General features: G+C 50.4%; 1 protein-coding gene across 8 annotated transcripts in view; it reads left to right on the top strand.

Annotated features, from left to right (window-relative positions):
* HECTD1 (HECT domain E3 ubiquitin protein ligase 1) overlaps positions 1–16299 on the top strand; it is a 247790-nt gene that overhangs the window by 226813 nt on the left and 4678 nt on the right. For all 8 annotated transcript variants that reach the window (XM_075330091.1, XM_075330086.1, XM_075330090.1 and 5 more), the window contains 2 exons: positions 360–438; positions 15825–15918. In XM_075330091.1, the coding sequence (XP_075186206.1) occupies positions 360–438; positions 15825–15918 (173 nt within the window). The remainder of the gene's footprint in view (positions 1–359; positions 439–15824; positions 15919–16299) is intronic.

The raw sequence follows: 16299 nt of genomic DNA, 5'->3' as shown, positions 1-16299 counted from the left end.
ATATATATATATGTATGTATATATATATGTATATGTATATATATATATATATATATATATATATATATAATACATATATATATATATATAATACATATATATATATACATATATATATATACACATACACATATACATATATATATATATATATAATGTGTATGTGTGTATATATATATATATATATATATATGTGTATGTGTGTATGTATATATATATATATATATATATATATATATATAAATAAAATATCTCTTCCAATCATATGAACACACCTAAAACAACTATTGATTTTATAACATTTTTAAGATCTAATCTGCAACTTTACCTAAACAATCTTGACTTGTTTTTTCATTTAGGCTTAATTTCCAGTTCTGTCCATCATCTCGGGTTTATGGCTTTAGTGCAGTAGACCTGAAACCTAACGGTGAAGACGAGGTAAGCGATTAGATTCACATAGTTTATGAAAATGTTCAGTTTTTGTCTTAGGAAGACATTAGGGGTAATATTGTAAGTTTAATATATCACTGGTATGCAAAATTTGGATTTATGATTTTTTTTTTCAAATCCAGTGACTGGTTCTTACATTCCCTTTTGCCCTGATATAAAAACAAAACAAACTTCTATTTTTAACCATTTTGTATGGATTTTTCACAAAACTCGCCTGAAATTACTTACAAGGGAGATACACAAGAAAAATCTTTATTGTAGCCAAAAATGTACACAATATTATATAATATAAATACATTGGACAGTCATTCTGGGACTTTATTGGAAATTAATTCTTGCGCCTTTTCTCTACAAAGTATCTCTTGATACCTCTCCTCTTAGAGAAGGCTGCGGATCTTCTCTGTAACGTATCCAGCAGTGGTCCCCATCATGTTCACCTTCCATCTACCTTGAGATCCTGATAAAACTTTATCTTTGCTTTTCGCTAACAGCACCAAGGTTTTCAGTAAAGTCTTCCAAATACGAATGTAAAAAAATGTAACTTCAAAGTCATCAGACAACCCAAGGCTTTGAATCGTTTCAGCATGTTCTCCACGATGGACTTACATTTTGGATCTCTGTTGTTACTTAGACTCTCAGGCTCCTTTCTCAATGGCTTTGATTTTTGTTTCAAACATACAGTCTTCCATGAGTTTCCGAATATCTAGACCCGCAAAAATGCCTTCCTTCCGCTTTTTGCTTCGGACAGTCCCTAAAACTTGGTACACAGGTATTTAAAAGTATCTTTTCTTTATCGTTCCTATGGGAGACCCAGACCATGGGTGTTTAGCTTCTGCCTCCGGAGGACACACAAAGTACTACACTTAAAAGTGTAACTCCACCCTCTGAGCTTATACACCCCCTGGTGAGCAGACTTAGCCAGTTTATCGCTTTGTGTTCAGGAGGCATACATCCACACATGCATTCTCATCTGATTTGTTTGATTTTTGGAAAGAGTTTGAAGAAAAGCGGGTCCACGTCTGGACTCCCGGCATGTCCCTTCTCACCCCACTGTGTCGGCGGTGTTGTTAAGGTTGATTTCCAAGGCTGGAGCCTTACATGCCGCGCTCCTTCACCATCCCTCCTGGGCTCTGGCTTGAAGTGGGAGCCAGCACGGTCTCCATGCCTGGCAGGAGGCCGGTCTCCATCCGCAGCCTTTCAGGACCCTGCTGGACCGGAGCACTTATCCCCAGGGACCTGGCCCTGCGTCTCGGCAGCTAAGTACCTGAGACGTTTATTTATGGGGGTCCCTGTGCTTTATTTGTTGGGGAGAGTGTGCTTGCTGTGTTTACTGGCATTTCCGGCGGGTTCTCTAGCTGTCGCACGAGAACCGCGCCGATGGTGCCTGCGCGTCGGCCTCGCCGCTCTAGTTTAGGCCCCGGCTTCGCCGGAGGCCTAGTTTCAGTTTCACTGCCCTCGTGCAGAGGGACAGGCTCGGCTCCGCCCGGCGGCCGTTCTGCACAGGGGAGGGACACTCCCCACTGCTGGGGCGTCCCTCCTCCCCTGTAGCTTTCTATGGCCCTCCAGATCCCGCTCTTTAGAGCAAGTCCCGCCTCCTCTCCTCGCTCCGGCGGCCATTTTCTCAGATTCACTCAGCGCTGGTCTGCATCCCTGCTGGGTGCTGTGTTTGGAGGTCCGGGCTTTGGGATCTGGAGGGCACACAACACCGCTTCAGCGGTCTGGTAAGCCACAACCTCTGGTTGTGGACCTCTGTATATACTCTCTGGGGTTCATTCTCTTGCAGAGCCCCCACTCCAGCAGCATATCTCACATGAGGAGCAAGGCTCCAAAGCTTTATTCAGTATGCACTGCATGTAAGCTTCTGCTGCCTGAACCGAGCACCTTGTCACATTGTGATGCCTGCTCTAACTTGGCGGTGCCACAGCCTGGAGTCTCACCCCCAGTGGTCTCTCAGGCTGCTCCTGTTCCTGTGGCTGAACCCCCGGCTTGGGTAGAATCTTTTTCTAGGTCTATCTCCCAGTCTTTTGCTGAGTCCATGGGACTTTTGTCCAGGACTTTGCTGACCATGCATCAGCCCCCTTCACAGGGTGCCTCTGCTGCTAGGGGTCTCTCAGGACCGGAGCTCACAGAGGATTCATCATCTGGTCCCAGACCCCGTCCTCCTAAGAAGAGACGCAGGGTTCTTTCTCCCTCCTCGTCCCGCGGCTCTGATTCAGGAGCTGACTCGCAGGATGAGGAGGATGCCTTTACAGGGGGCTCGGAGGCTACCTCCATGTACCCCATTGATCTGTCTGAAAGTGACTCAGATGTTAGTGACTTGATTGCTTCCATTAATTCTGTACTGGATCTCAATCCGCCAGTATCAGAGGTGCAACCCTCTCTGGCAGAAAAGCACCAGTTTACCTCGCCTAAGAGAGCAAAGAGTGTGTTCTTTAACCACTCCAGTTTTCTGGCCGCTGTGACCAAGCCCAGGGCCTGTCCTGACAAACGCTTCCCAAAGCGTGGTTCTGATGACCGATTCCCCTTTCCACCTGAGGTGGTCAAGGAGTGGGCTCATTCCCCAAAGGTAGACCCTCCGGTGTCTAGGCTCTCAGCCCGGACCGTTGTGTCGGTGGCTGATGGCACCTCCCTTACGGATTCCACTGACCGCCAGATTGACCTTCTGGCCAAATCCGTATACGAAGCGGCGGAGGCCTCGTTTTCCCCGACTTTTGCAGCAGTGTGGGCTCTCAAAGCCATCTCTGCTTCTCTAGAGGAGATGCATTCCCTTGCCAGGGAATCTATGCCCGAATTGGTTGCCTTAACTTCCCAAGCTTCAGCTTTTTCATCCTATGCTATGTCTGTCATGCTGGAGGCTTCTCACCGCACTGCGGTGGCTTCGGCTAATTCCCTCGTTATCCGCAAGATCTTGTGGCTTCGAGAGTGGAAGGCAGATGCTTCTTCAAAGAAGTACCTTGCGGGGCTCCCTTTTGCTGGGTCCCGGCTGTTCGGTGAGCAGCTGGATGAAATTATTAAGGAAGCTACTGGCGGGAAGAGTACTTCCATGCCACAAACCAAAACCAGGAAACCTGTCCAGGGTAGGAATCAGTCGAGGTTTCGTTCCTTTCGTTCCTCCAACTGGTCGTCCTCTAAGCCCTCGGCCTCGTCCACTAACTCAGCCAAGGACCAGAAATCCAACTGGCGCCCAAAAGCGCGTCCACAGAAGACCGCAGGAGGTGCTGCCGCTAAGGCAGCCTCCTCGTGACTATCTGTCCGCGCCAGCAACATCCTTAGTCGGTGGCAGGCTCTCCCACTTTGGCGACGCGTGGTTTCAACACGTCTCCGATCAGTGGGTGCGGGATATCATCTCCCACGGCTACAAGATAGAATTCTCTTCCAGCCCGCCAAACAGATTTTTTCTCTCAACTCCCCCCTGCTCCAAGGCCGCCGCCTTCTCACAGGCCGTGGCATCCTTGCAGGCCAACGGAGTAATTGTACCGGTTCCCGCACGGGAACGGTTCAGAGGTTTCTACTCAAATCTTTTCCTAGTTCCCAAAAACGACGGTTCCTTCCGGCCCATCCTGGATCTCAAGCTTTTCAAGAAGCATGTTCAGGTGCGGCACTTTCACATGGAGTCTCTGCGATCAGTCATTGCCTCAATGACCCAAGGAGATTTCCTGGCGTCCATCGACATCAGAGATGCCTATCTGCATGTCCCAATTGCAGTTTCACACCAGCGTTGGCTACGTTTTGCAATCGGAGAAAATCATTTCCAATTCGTGGCTCTTCCTTTCGGGTTGGCCACAGCTCCTCGGGTATTCACCAAGGTCATGGCAGCAGTGATTGCGGTCCTGCACCTACAGGGGGTGGCAGTGATTCCTTACCTGGACGACCTTCTAGTCAAGGCGTCATCCAGCGTTGACTGTCAGCGGAGTGTCTCGCTCACTCTCGCCACTCTAGCCCAGTTCGGGTGGCTTGTCAATCTTCCCAAATCCACTCTGTCCCCGACCCAGAGTCTCACATACCTAGGGATGCAGTTCGAGACTTTGCCGGCACTTGTGAAGTTGCCATTAGTCAAACAGCAGTCCCTCCAACTGGCGGTGCGCTCTCTGCTGAGACCCCGCCGTTATTCCCTCAGGCACCTGATGCAGGTGCTGGGTCAAATGGTGGCGTCAATGGAGGCTGTTCCCTTTGCCCAGTTCCATCTGCGTCCCTTGCAGCTGGACATTCTCCGCTGTTGGGACAAGCGGCCTTTCTCCTTGCACAGGTTGGTGGCTCTGTCGCCACAGACCAGGAGCTCTCTTCAGTGGTGGCTTCGGCCCCTCTCTCTGTCCCAGGGGCGCTCCTTCCTGGCCCCGTCCTGGGTGATTCTCACCACGGATGCCAGCCTATCCGTCTGGGGAGCGGTATATCTCCACCACAGAGCACAGGGCACTTGGACTCCGTCCGAGTCAGTCCTTTCAATCAATGTGCTGGAAACCAGAGCTGTGCTTCTAGCTCTCCTAGCCTTTCACCACCTGTTGGCGGGCAGGCACATTCGAGTCCAGTCAGACAACGCGACAGCGGTTGCCTACATCAATCACCAAGGCGGGACACGCAGCCGCCTGGCAATGTTGGAGGTCCAACGCATTCTTCAATGGGCGGAGGACTCCAAGTCCACCATATCCGCAGTCCACATCCCAGGCGTACAAAACTGGGAGGCAGATTATCTCAGCCGTCAATCCGTGGACGGTGGCGAGTGGTCCCTGCACCCGGCAGTGTTTCAGTCAATCTGCCGCAAGTGGGGCACCCCGGACGTGGATCTAATGGCATCCCGTCACAACAACAAGGTTCCGGTTTACGTGGCTCGCTCCCACGATCCTCAGGCCTTCGCCGCGGACGCTCTGGTTCAAGACTGGTCCCAGTTTCGTCTGTCCTACGTGTTTCCCCCTCTAGCTCTCTTGCCCAGAGTCCTGCGCAAGATCAGAATGGAGGGCCGTCGAGTCATCCTCATTGCACCGGACTGGCCCAGGCGAGCTTGGTACCCAGACCTGCTCCATCTGTCCGTAGAGGTGCCGTGGCATCTCCCGGACCGTCCAGAACTTCTCTCGCAAGGTCCGTTTTTCCACCTGAATTCTGAGGCTCTCAAATTGACGGCGTGGCTCTTGAGTCCTGGATCATGACTGCTTCTGGTATTCCTCCTGAAGTCATCTGCACTATGACTCGGGCCCGTAAGTCTTCCTCCGCCAAGATCTATCACAGGACTTGGAAAATTTTCCTGTCCTGGTGTCGCTCTTCCGGCCATCCTCCTTGGCCATTCTCCTTGCCGACCCTTCTGTCCTTTCTACAGTCCGGTCTACAGCTAGGGCTGTCCCTCAACTCTCTCAAGGGACAAGTCTCAGTTCTGTCAGTGCTGTTCCAGCGGCGTCTCGCTCGGCTGGCTCAGGTCCGCACCTTCATGCAGGGCGCGTCTCTCATCATTCCGCCTTACCGGCGGCCCTTAGATCCCTGGGACCTTAATTTGGTTCTCACGGTTTTGCAGAAACCCCCCTTTGAGCCCCTTAGGGAGGTTTCTTTGTTTCGTCTTTCACAGAAAGTGGCCTTTCTGGTGGCCATAACTTCCCTCAGGAGAGTCTCTGATTTGGCTGCGCTCTCTTCGGAGTCACCTTTTTTGTTTTTTCATCAAGACAAGGTGGTTCTCCGTCCGACTCCGGACTTTCTTCCTAAGGTGGTCTCTCCTTTCCACCTTAACCAGGACATTACCCTACCTTCCTTTTGTCCGGCTCCTGTTCATCGCTTTGAAAAAGCGTTGCATACTCTGGATCTGGTGCGTGCTCTCCGGATCTATGTGTCTCGCACCGCTGCTCTTAGGTGGTGCACTTCTCTTTTTGTGCTAACCACAGGCCGGCGCAAGGGCCTCTCTGCCTCTAAGCCGACCTTAGCCCGTTGGATTAGGTCGACCATTTCGGATGCCTACCAGTGTACTCAGGTGCCTCCCCCGCCGGGGATCAAGGCACATTCGACCAGAGCTGTCGGTGCCTCTTGGGCTTTCAGGCACCAGGCTACGGCTCAACAAGTCTGTCAGGCTGCCACTTGGACTAGCCTGCATACCTTCTCGAAGCACTACCAAGTGCATGCTCATGCTTCGGCAGATGCGAGCTTGGGCAGACGCATCCTTCAGGCGGCTGTCGCCCATTTGTGAAGTTAGGCTCCGCCTACTTCTTAGTTTTTCTGTTTATTTCCCACCCATGGACTGCTTTGAGACGTCCCATGGTCTGGGTCTCCCATAGGAACGATAAAGAAAAAGAGAATTTTGTTTACTTAACGTAAATTCTTTTTCTTATAGTTCCGTATTGGGAGACCCAGCTCCCTCCCTGTTGCCTGTTGGCAATTTCTTGTTCCGCGTGTTTTTCACCGGCTGTTGTCGTTGACAGTCTCCGGTTGTTCCGGCTTTTGCTCTGTTTTACTTGTGGGTGGCTATTCTCCTTCAGCTTTTGCACTAAACTGGCTAAGTCTGCTCACCAGGGGGTGTATAAGCTCAGAGGGAGGAGCTACACTTTTAAGTGTAGTACTTTGTGTGTCCTCCGGAGGCAGAAGCTATACACCCCATGGTCTGGGTCTCCCTATACGGAACTATAAGAAAAAGAATGTACGGTAAGTAAACAAAATTCTCTCTTTTCTTTCAGTAGAGCTTTCACAAACTGCTTTATCAGTCCAAGCTTAATGCGGAGTGGTGGCAGGAGAACTTTAGTGGGATCAACTAATTGTCCACAACTTCAGTCCGCAAAGATGTTCTTGTTGGCCAACTTTTTTGGCTCCAGTGATGAATCCTATCCCAGCTGTCCATTCACACAAAAAATATGGGTCATTCATGTATCCTCCTTGACGCCCATGGATCAAAGAGAGAACTTTCAAATAACAAAATATTGATCATCCTTGATCCTCTTAGTTAATTTTTTTGAGAATAAAGTCTAAATTCTCATAGCTTTCCTTCATGTGCACTGAATGTCCTACAGGCACTGAAGCATACTCACTGCCATTGTGTAGTAGCGGCTTTCAGATTTTTTTGGGAGGATGAATCAATAAAGAGTCTCCACTCAACTCAGATTGTTCTCAAATGTTACATTTCTTTGTCGCTCCATTGGGAGACCCAGACAATTGGGTGTATAGGCTATGCCTCCGGAGGCCGCACAAAGTATTACACTAAAAGTGTAAAGCCCCTCCCCTTCTGCCTATACACCCCCCGTGCTCCCACGGGGTCCTCTGTTTTTTGCTTTGTGCGAAGGAGGCAGACATGCACGCACAGCTCCACAGCTTAGTCAGCAGCAGCTGCTGACTATGTCGGATGGAAGAAAAGTGGGCCCATATAGGGCCCCCAGCATGCTCCCTTCTCACCCCACTCTTGTCGGCGGTGTTGTTAAGGTTGAGGTATCCATTGCGGGTACGGAGGCTGGAGCCCACATGCTGTTTTCCTTCCCCATCCCCCTCTGGGCTCTGGGTGAAGTGGGATCCTAGCCGGTCTCCAGGCACTGAGACCGTGCTCCATCCACAGCTCCTGAGGACCCTGCTGGATAGTAGCCGAGTATCGTTCAGGGACATGGCCCTGCTACTTGGAGGTACTCTGTGTCCCCGTCGGGACCGCGCACAGCAACACTCCAGCATTGCTGGGTGTGCTAGTGCACCGGGGACCGCGGCGCTGACCGTGTTAAATGTGCCATTACACACTGCAGCGTCGCTGAGTGTGTTGTGTATGGGGACTACCGCGCTGACCGCCGCTGCCTTTGTTAACACTGCGGCGCGGCTGGGACTTGTAGTGCGCCGGGGACTTCCGCGCCGGCCGCGCTTGTACGGCGGCCGCGCTTATTACTCGAGTCCCCGGCTTTTGCGGCCTAGTCTTTCTTCCTCCCGCCCCCAGCCCTGCCAGTCAGGGGAAGGGCGGGACGCTGCACAGGACGAGCAGCACTGAGAGCTGGAGCATGCTTTGCATACTCCACCCCTCTCACTGTGCACAGTGGGGCACCAGTTCCCGCACTTTCTGGATCACGCCCACGGCTCCCTCCTCTCCTCAGGACGCCGGCAGCCATTCCTGTCAGCTCCTTGAACGCCGCAGAGGGGGACAGATTCTGGGAGACCCAGGCAGGGATTCTGGTGGCCTCACAACCGCTCTAAGCGGGTGGTAAACAGCACCTGTGGTGCTAGCCCCATTTGTACAGAAGTGTAATTATAAATTATATGTTTATAGGATATACTTTACACTGTATGTTGCACAGTTGATTCTAGCTATATACCCTATTGTGTTGCTCAGAGAAGACAACAGCATGGCGCCCACAAAAGGCAGGGGTGCCAAACCACAGGCTTACTATGCTGCCTGCGCCGCATGTACGACCCCGCTACCGGCAGGTTCCACTGACCCTCATTGTGTGCACTGCTCGGCCCCTGTGGCACTTACTCAGCCGGAGCCTCTGCTAAGGGGGGCCCAGGGGGAACCACCTGCTAACACTGTACAGGTGACAGGGACGGAGTTTGCAGTTTTTACAGATAAACTCTCTGAGACTATGGCTAAGATACTAGAAGCCTTGCAGTCCAGACCGGAATCTCAGCACAGGGGCACTGTTGATTCATTGCTCCCTGGCCCCCCCTCAGTTGGACCAGCAAGGTCCCCCCGGGGTGTCTCATAGATCCCAGGGTGAGGTCTCTGACACAGACCCCAACCCCAGACCGACTAAGCGAGCTCGCTTGGAAATTCCCTCGACATCTTCATATTGTTCAGGGTCTCAGCGGGGGGAATCTCTGGATGATGAAGCGGAGACAGCTGATCAGGATTCTGATCCTGAGGCCGCTCTCAATCTTGATACTCCTGATGGGGACGCCATAGTGAACGATCTTATTGCGTCCATCAATCAAATGTTGGATATTTCTCCCTCAGCTCCTCCAGTGGAGGAGTCAGCTTCTCAGCAGGAGAAATTCCGTTTCAGGTTTCCCAAGCGTACACCGAGTATGTGTCTGGACCACTCTGATTTCAGAGAGGCAGTCCAGAATCACCGTGCTTGTCCAGATAAGCGTTTTTCTAAGCGCCTTAAGGATACACGTTATCCCTTTCCCACTGACGTGGTCAAAGGTTGGACTCAGGGTCCCAAGGTGGATCCTCCAATCTCCAGACTGGCGGCTAGATCCATACTGGCAGTGGAAGATGGGGCTTCACTCAAAGATGCCACTGACAGGCAGATGGAGCTCTGGTTGAAATCCATCTATGAAGCTATCGGCGCTTCTTTTGCCCCAGCATTCGCAGCCGTATGGGCGCTACAAGCTATCTCAGCAGGTCAAGCGCAAATTGACGCAGCCACACGCACGTCCGCGCCGCAGGTGGCGTCCATAACCGCTCAGACGTCGGCATTTGCGTCTTACGCTATTAATGCTGTCCTGGACTCTGCGAGCCGTACGGCGGTTGCAGCCGACAATTCGGTGGTACTCCGCAGGGCCTTGTGGCTACGGGAATGGAAGGCAGATTCTGCTTCCAAAAAGCGCTTAACCAGTTTGCCGATTTCTGGCGACCGGTTGTTTGGCGAGCGTTTGGATGAAATCATCAAACAATCCAAGGGAAAGGATAAATCCTTACCCCAGCCCAAACCGGACATACCCCAACAGAAGAGGGGGCAGTCGTGGTTTCGGTCCTTTCGGGGCGCGGGCAGGTCCCAATTCTCCTCGTCCAAAAGGCCTCAGAAAGATCAAGGGAACTCCGATTCATGGCGGTCTAAGTCACGTCCTAAAAAGACCACCGGAGGTGCCGCTACCAAAGCGGCTTCCTCATGACTTTCGGCCTCCTCACTCCACATCCTCGGTCGGTGGCAGGCTCTCCCGCTTTGCGACACCTGGCTGCCACGGGTAAAAGACCGTTGGGTGAGAGACATTCTGTCTCACGGTTACAAGATAGAGTTCACCTCTCGTCCCCCGACTCGATTCTTCAGGTCATCCCCGCCTCCCGAGCGAGCCGAGGCTCTTCTGCAGGCGTTGGGCACTCTGAAGGCAGAAGGAGTGGTGGTCCTGGTTCCTCTTCAGCAACAGGGTCACGGTTTTTACTCCAACCTGTTTGTGGTTCCAAAGAAGGACGGGTCTTTCCGTCCCGTCCTGGACCTGAAACTGCTCAACAAACACGTAAAGACCAGGCGGTTCCGGATGGAATCCCTCCGCTCCGTCATCGCCTCAATGTCCCGAGGAGATTTCCTTGCATCGATCGATATCAAAGATGCTTATCTCCACGTACCGATTGCTCCAGAGCACCAGCGCTTCTTGCGCTTCGCCATAGGAGACGAACACCTGCAGTTCGTGGCACTGCCGTTCGGCCTGGCAACAGCCCCACGGGTTTTCACCAAGGTTATGGCTACTGTAGTAGCGGTCCTCCACTCTCAGGGTCACTCGGTGATCCCTTACTTGGACGATCTGCTGATCAAGGCACCCTCTCAAGAGGCATGCCAACACAGCCTCGACGCTACTCTGGAGACTCTCCAGAGTTTCGGGTGGATCATCAATTTTCCAAAGTCAAATCTGACACCGGCCCAATCGCTGACATACCTTGGCATGGAGTTTCATACCCTCTCAGCGATAGTGAAACTTCCGCTGATCAAGCAGCGTTCACTACAGAAAGGGGTGCAATCTCTCCTTCAAGGTCAGGCACAACCCCTTGAGGCGCCTCATGCACTTCCTGGGGAAGATGGCGGCAGCAATGGAGGCAGTCCCTTTCGCGCAGTTTCACCTGCGTCCTCTTCAATGGGACATCCCACGCAAATGGGACAGGAAGCCGACGTCCCTCGACAGGAACGTCTCCCTCTCTCAGGCGACCAAAGCTTCCCTTCGGTGGTGGCTTCTTCCCACTTCATTATCGAAGGGGAAATCCTTCCTACCCCCATCCTGGGAGGTGGTCACGACGGACGCGAGTCTGTCAGGGTGGGGAGCGGTCTTTCTCCACCACAGGGCTCAGGGTACGTGGACCCAGCAAGAGTCCTCGCTTCAGATCAATGTTCTGGAGATACGGGCAGTGTATCTTCCCCTGAAAGCGTTCCAGCAGTGGCTGGAAGGCAAGCAGATCCGAATTCAGTCGGACAATTCCACAGCGGTGGCATACATCAACCACCAAGGCGGCACACGCAGTCGGCAAGCCTTCCAGGAAGTCCGGCGGATTTTGATGTGGGTGGAAGCCACGGCCTCCACCATCTCTGCAGTTCACATCCCAGGCGTGGAAAACTTGGAAGCAGATTATCTCAGTCGCCAGGGCATGGACGCAGGGGAATGGTCCCTTCACCCGGACGTGTTTCAGGAGATCTGTTGCCGCTGGGGGGTGCCGGACGTCGACCTCATGGCGTCCCGGCACAACAACAAGGTCACGGCATTCATGGCACGTTCTCACGATCACAGAGCTCTGGCGGCAGACGCTTTAGTTCAGGATTGGTCGCAGTTTCAACTCCCTTATGTGTTTCCTCCGCTGGCACTGTTGCCCAGAGTGTTACGCAAAATCAGGGCCCACTGCCGCCGCGCCATCCTCGTCGCTCCAGACTGGCCGAGGAGGTCGTGGTACCCGGATCTGCGGCATCTCACGGTCGGCCAACCGTGGGCACTACCAGACCGACCAGACTTGCTGTCTCAAGGGCCGTTTTTCCATCGGAATTCTGCGGCCCTCAACCTGACTGTGTTGTCCATTGAGTCCTGGATCTTAGCGTCTTCAGGATTATCTCAAGAGGTCATTGCCACTATGAGACAGGCTAGGAAACCAACGTCCGCCAAGATCTACCACAGGACGTGGAAAATATTCTTGTCGTGGTGCTCTGATCAGGGTTTTTCTCCCTGGCCATTTGCCTTGCCCACTTTTCTGTCTTTTCTTCAATCCGGATTGGAAAAGGGTTTGTCACTCGGCTCCCTTAAGGGACAAGTCTCTGCGCTCTCTGTGTTTTTCCAGAAGCGCCTAGCCAGACTTCCACAGGTACGCACGTTCCTGCAGGGGGTTTGTCACATCGTCCCTCCTTACAAACGTCCGTTAGAACCCTGGGATCTGAACAGGGTGCTGATGGTTCTTCAGAAACCACCGTTCGAGCCAATGAGGGATATTTCTCTCTCACGCCTTTCGCAGAAAGTGGTTTTCCTAGTTGCAGTCACTTCACTTCGGAGAGTGTCTGAGCTAGCAGCGTTGTCATGCAAAGCCCCTTTCCTGGTGTTTCACCAGGACAAGGTGGTCCTGCGTCCGGTTCCGGGATTTCTCCCTAAGGTGGTATCCCCCTTTCATCTCAATCAGGATATCTCCTTACCCTCTTTTTGTCCTCATCCAGTTCACCAATGTGAAAAGGATTTGCACTTGTTAGATCTGTTGAGAGCACTCAGATTCTACATTTCTCGTACGGCGCCCCTGCGCCGCTCGGATGCACTCTTTGTCCTTGTCGCTGGCCAGCGTAAAGGGACACAAGCTTCCAAATCAACCCTGGCTCGGTGGATCAAGGAACCAATCTCGAAGCTTATCGTTCCTCGGGGCTTCCGGTTCCCTCAGGGCTGAAGGCCCATTCTACCAGGGCCGTGGGAGCGTCCTGGGCCTTGCGGCACCAGAGTGTAACTACTTTAAAAATTAGAAATTTTATTGATCAATCACTTACAAACATATATAATTAAAATGGAGGTTATTTTTTGAGAAAGGAAGAAGGAAGAAAACTTCCCTAAGTTGACCCTTCCTCAATGACGGGGGTCGGCGTCCTAAAGTGAAGACGCCCCCGTTCCTCGACGGCTTAACCCTAAGAAATCCCTCCCTCGAGGGTAGGAAATGTCCCCTAATAGATAGAATCAACCCCAAAGATGGTAACACCACAGTGAGGAAGAGGTGCTCAGTCCACAGTAGCTAATTTGTCTGTATCACTACTTGGGTGAGTAAGGGTAGGGTCTAGGGAAGTCGTCAAGTATTCAGAAGTCCATGTGCTCAGTATCAAGGTTAGAAGCAGGAGTCACATAGATTATAACCAAAGTACACTTGTCAATTATAGACACAGTTCATATTCAATGTGTAAATTAGTACAAGCAATGCCCATTGTAGGCATAATTCATATTTGACATATGGATAGGTTCAAGAAACGCCCGACGCGTTTCGCCCTTGTCAATATTCAGGGGCTCATCAGGGGCTTTCCAACATGTTCTTGAACGAGGTGTCCACTTTTGAACAATTCAGTAGTGGTATAAAATGTTCACTTCAGAGGGGTGTAAGATGAAAATACACTGCCTACCCGGCTGTTCAATCATGAGGCTAGTCTGAATGGCTTATCCACCTTTAGTGAAGGTGTCTGTCTCACTCAGATAACGAATATACGTGATCAAAACTGGACCCTGAACTGTTTATATCACATCCACCCTGGAGTGTGCGTTATGTTGCTCAGGATAAGGGCTGTAACGAATGGCTGAATATCTCTAGTCCATGGTAGTTTTCTTCCTTCTTCCTTTCTCAAAAAATAACCTCCATTTTAATTATATATGTTTGTAAGTGATTGATCAATAAAATTTCTAATTTTTAAAGTAGTTACACTCTGGTTTTGCTAAAATACCTACTTTACGTCATCCTTATTGGTATACGCCTTGCGGCACCAGGCTGCGGCTCAGCAGGTGTGTCAGGCGGCTACCTGGTCGAGCCTGCACACTTTCACGAAACACTATCAGGTGCATACCTATGCTTCGGCGGATGCCAGCCTAGGTAGGCGAGTCCTTCAGGCGGCGGTTGCCCACCTGTAGGACGGAGCCGTTACGGCTCTATTATGAGGTATTATTTACCCACCCAGGGACTGCTTTTGGACGTCCCAATTGTCTGGGTCTCCCAATGGAGCGACAAAGAAGAAGGGAATTTTGTTTACTTACCGTAAATTCCTTTTCTTCTAGCTCCAATTGGGAGACCCAGCACCCGCCCCTGTTTTTTTGTGTACACATGTTGTTCATGTTGAATGGTTTCAGTTCTCCGATATTCCTTCGGATTGAATTTACTTTAAACCAGTTAATAATTTTGTATCCTCCTTCTTGCTTTTGCACCAAAATTGAGGACCCCGTGGGAGCACGGGGGGTGTATAGGCAGAAGGGGAGGGGCTTTACACTTTTAGTGTAATACTTTGTGTGGCCTCCGGAGGCAGAAGCTATACACCCAATTGTCTGGGTCTCCCAATTGGAGCTAGAAGAAAAGGAATTTACGGTACGTAAACAAAATTCCCTTCTTTTCCACCAACCCAGGAACATCAGGAATTCCTTTTCTCTGCTTCTGTACCATGAAAAACAAGTACCAAGAAGCTCGCAGGTTCTTTCCTTTAGAGCCTAAAAGTTCTGCAGAATGTTTAGGAAGGTCCAAGTCCCCAACTAAATCATTTAATTAAAGCTATGAAAAAAGTTGCGGCTTTTTTGCACTAGTGTGAAAGTCTTCATCAGAATCCTTCTCTTCATGTTCTGAATCTTCCAATTCCGATGTATCTTCAGGTTTTTCCATAGGTGAAGGGACAGGTATTCCTGCACCGCAAGTCACAATGTGCCTGGGTATATCATTCCTTCTTATTTTTAAGGGTGAACCCCCCCCCCATCCCCCCATGTAGAATTATAGTAGTCAGCACTATGATTTTGTGGCTCCCTTCAGATCATAGGCCAAAGCTCTGTCTTCCCTGTAGACCACTGTCGTAGTTCTACACAAACAGAACACACTATGTGTAAAGCCACGACTTGTCCTGATCACCTAGTTTTACACCAAAGTGCGTATAATACACTTTTCTAATGAAGTCCATAATGTTTCTTCGTTGTTTCTTCAGCAAAAGTTGGGTTGGGTGAATTACAATACCCCCTTGTAGTCTTGTTAATCACGTTTAAAACTTTTCAGATAAATGCTTTGTGTTTGATGTGTTCGGAGTGTGCACAGTCAGTGTCTACATGGAGAGGCTGAAGACCCGTCCTAAGCTCACCTCCTGGACGTGCCCATGCTCCTGGACCTGCACAGCAGTGAGGTGTGGTCAGGACAGGTCCTTCTCCTCTGGGTATAAAGGAGAGGTAATGAGAATAGAGAGAGGGGTCAGCAATGAGGTGTGGTCAGGACAGGTCTTCTCCTCTGGGTGTAAAGGAGAGGTACTGAGAATAGAGAGAGGGGTCAGCAGTGAGGTGTGGTCAGGACAGGTCCTTCTCCTCTGGGTGTAAAGGAGAGGTAATGAGAATAGAGAGAGGGGTCAGCAATGAGGTGTGGTCAGGACAGGTCTTCTCCTCTGGGTGTAAAGGAGAGGTACTGAGAATAGAGAGAGGGGTCAGCAGTGAGGTGTGGTCAGGACAGGTCCTTCTCCTCTGGGTGTAAAGGAGAGGTAATGGAAATAGAGAGAGGGGTAACACCGGGGAGGAGCCCGGCTCTGATTGTGCGGCGCTCACCTGCCTCTTTCTTTCAGATGGTGACTATAGACAATGCTGAGGACTACGTAGATCTGATGTTTGACTATTGCATGCAGACTGGGGTTCAGAAGCAGATGGAAGCGTTCAGAAGTAAGTCTGTGCGACTGTACAAATATAAATGGGTTTATCTTTAGTCATGTAAGAATTTAATAATTTCAGACCAGGTTATTTTTTTCTGTTCATGACCCGGCATATTTTCAGATTTGTGCAATATGTTCATTTAAATGTTGTTTTAAAAGCATTTTTTTAATTTGGTGATCAAATAATACTTATTTATTTTTACGTGGATTCCATTTTTTATGATGTTTTATATTTTTGTTTTTTATGCTATTTTGTTTTGTGCTATTGTACAGTTCATGTCAGGTGTTCACATTTTTTTTCCTCTATTTTAGGACCATAATGGGTCACTAAATTGCATTTTAAATAATACTTCTCTGCATTAAAATGATTTTAATGTAGCAGCCTTTTTAT

The sequence above is a fragment of the Anomaloglossus baeobatrachus genome, chromosome 12 (assembly GCF_048569485.1).
Source record: "Anomaloglossus baeobatrachus isolate aAnoBae1 chromosome 12, aAnoBae1.hap1, whole genome shotgun sequence".
Lineage (NCBI taxonomy): Eukaryota > Metazoa > Chordata > Amphibia > Anura > Aromobatidae > Anomaloglossus > Anomaloglossus baeobatrachus.
The sequence above is the reverse complement of the archived record's forward strand: the minus strand, read 5'-3'. Positions and strand labels throughout refer to the sequence as shown.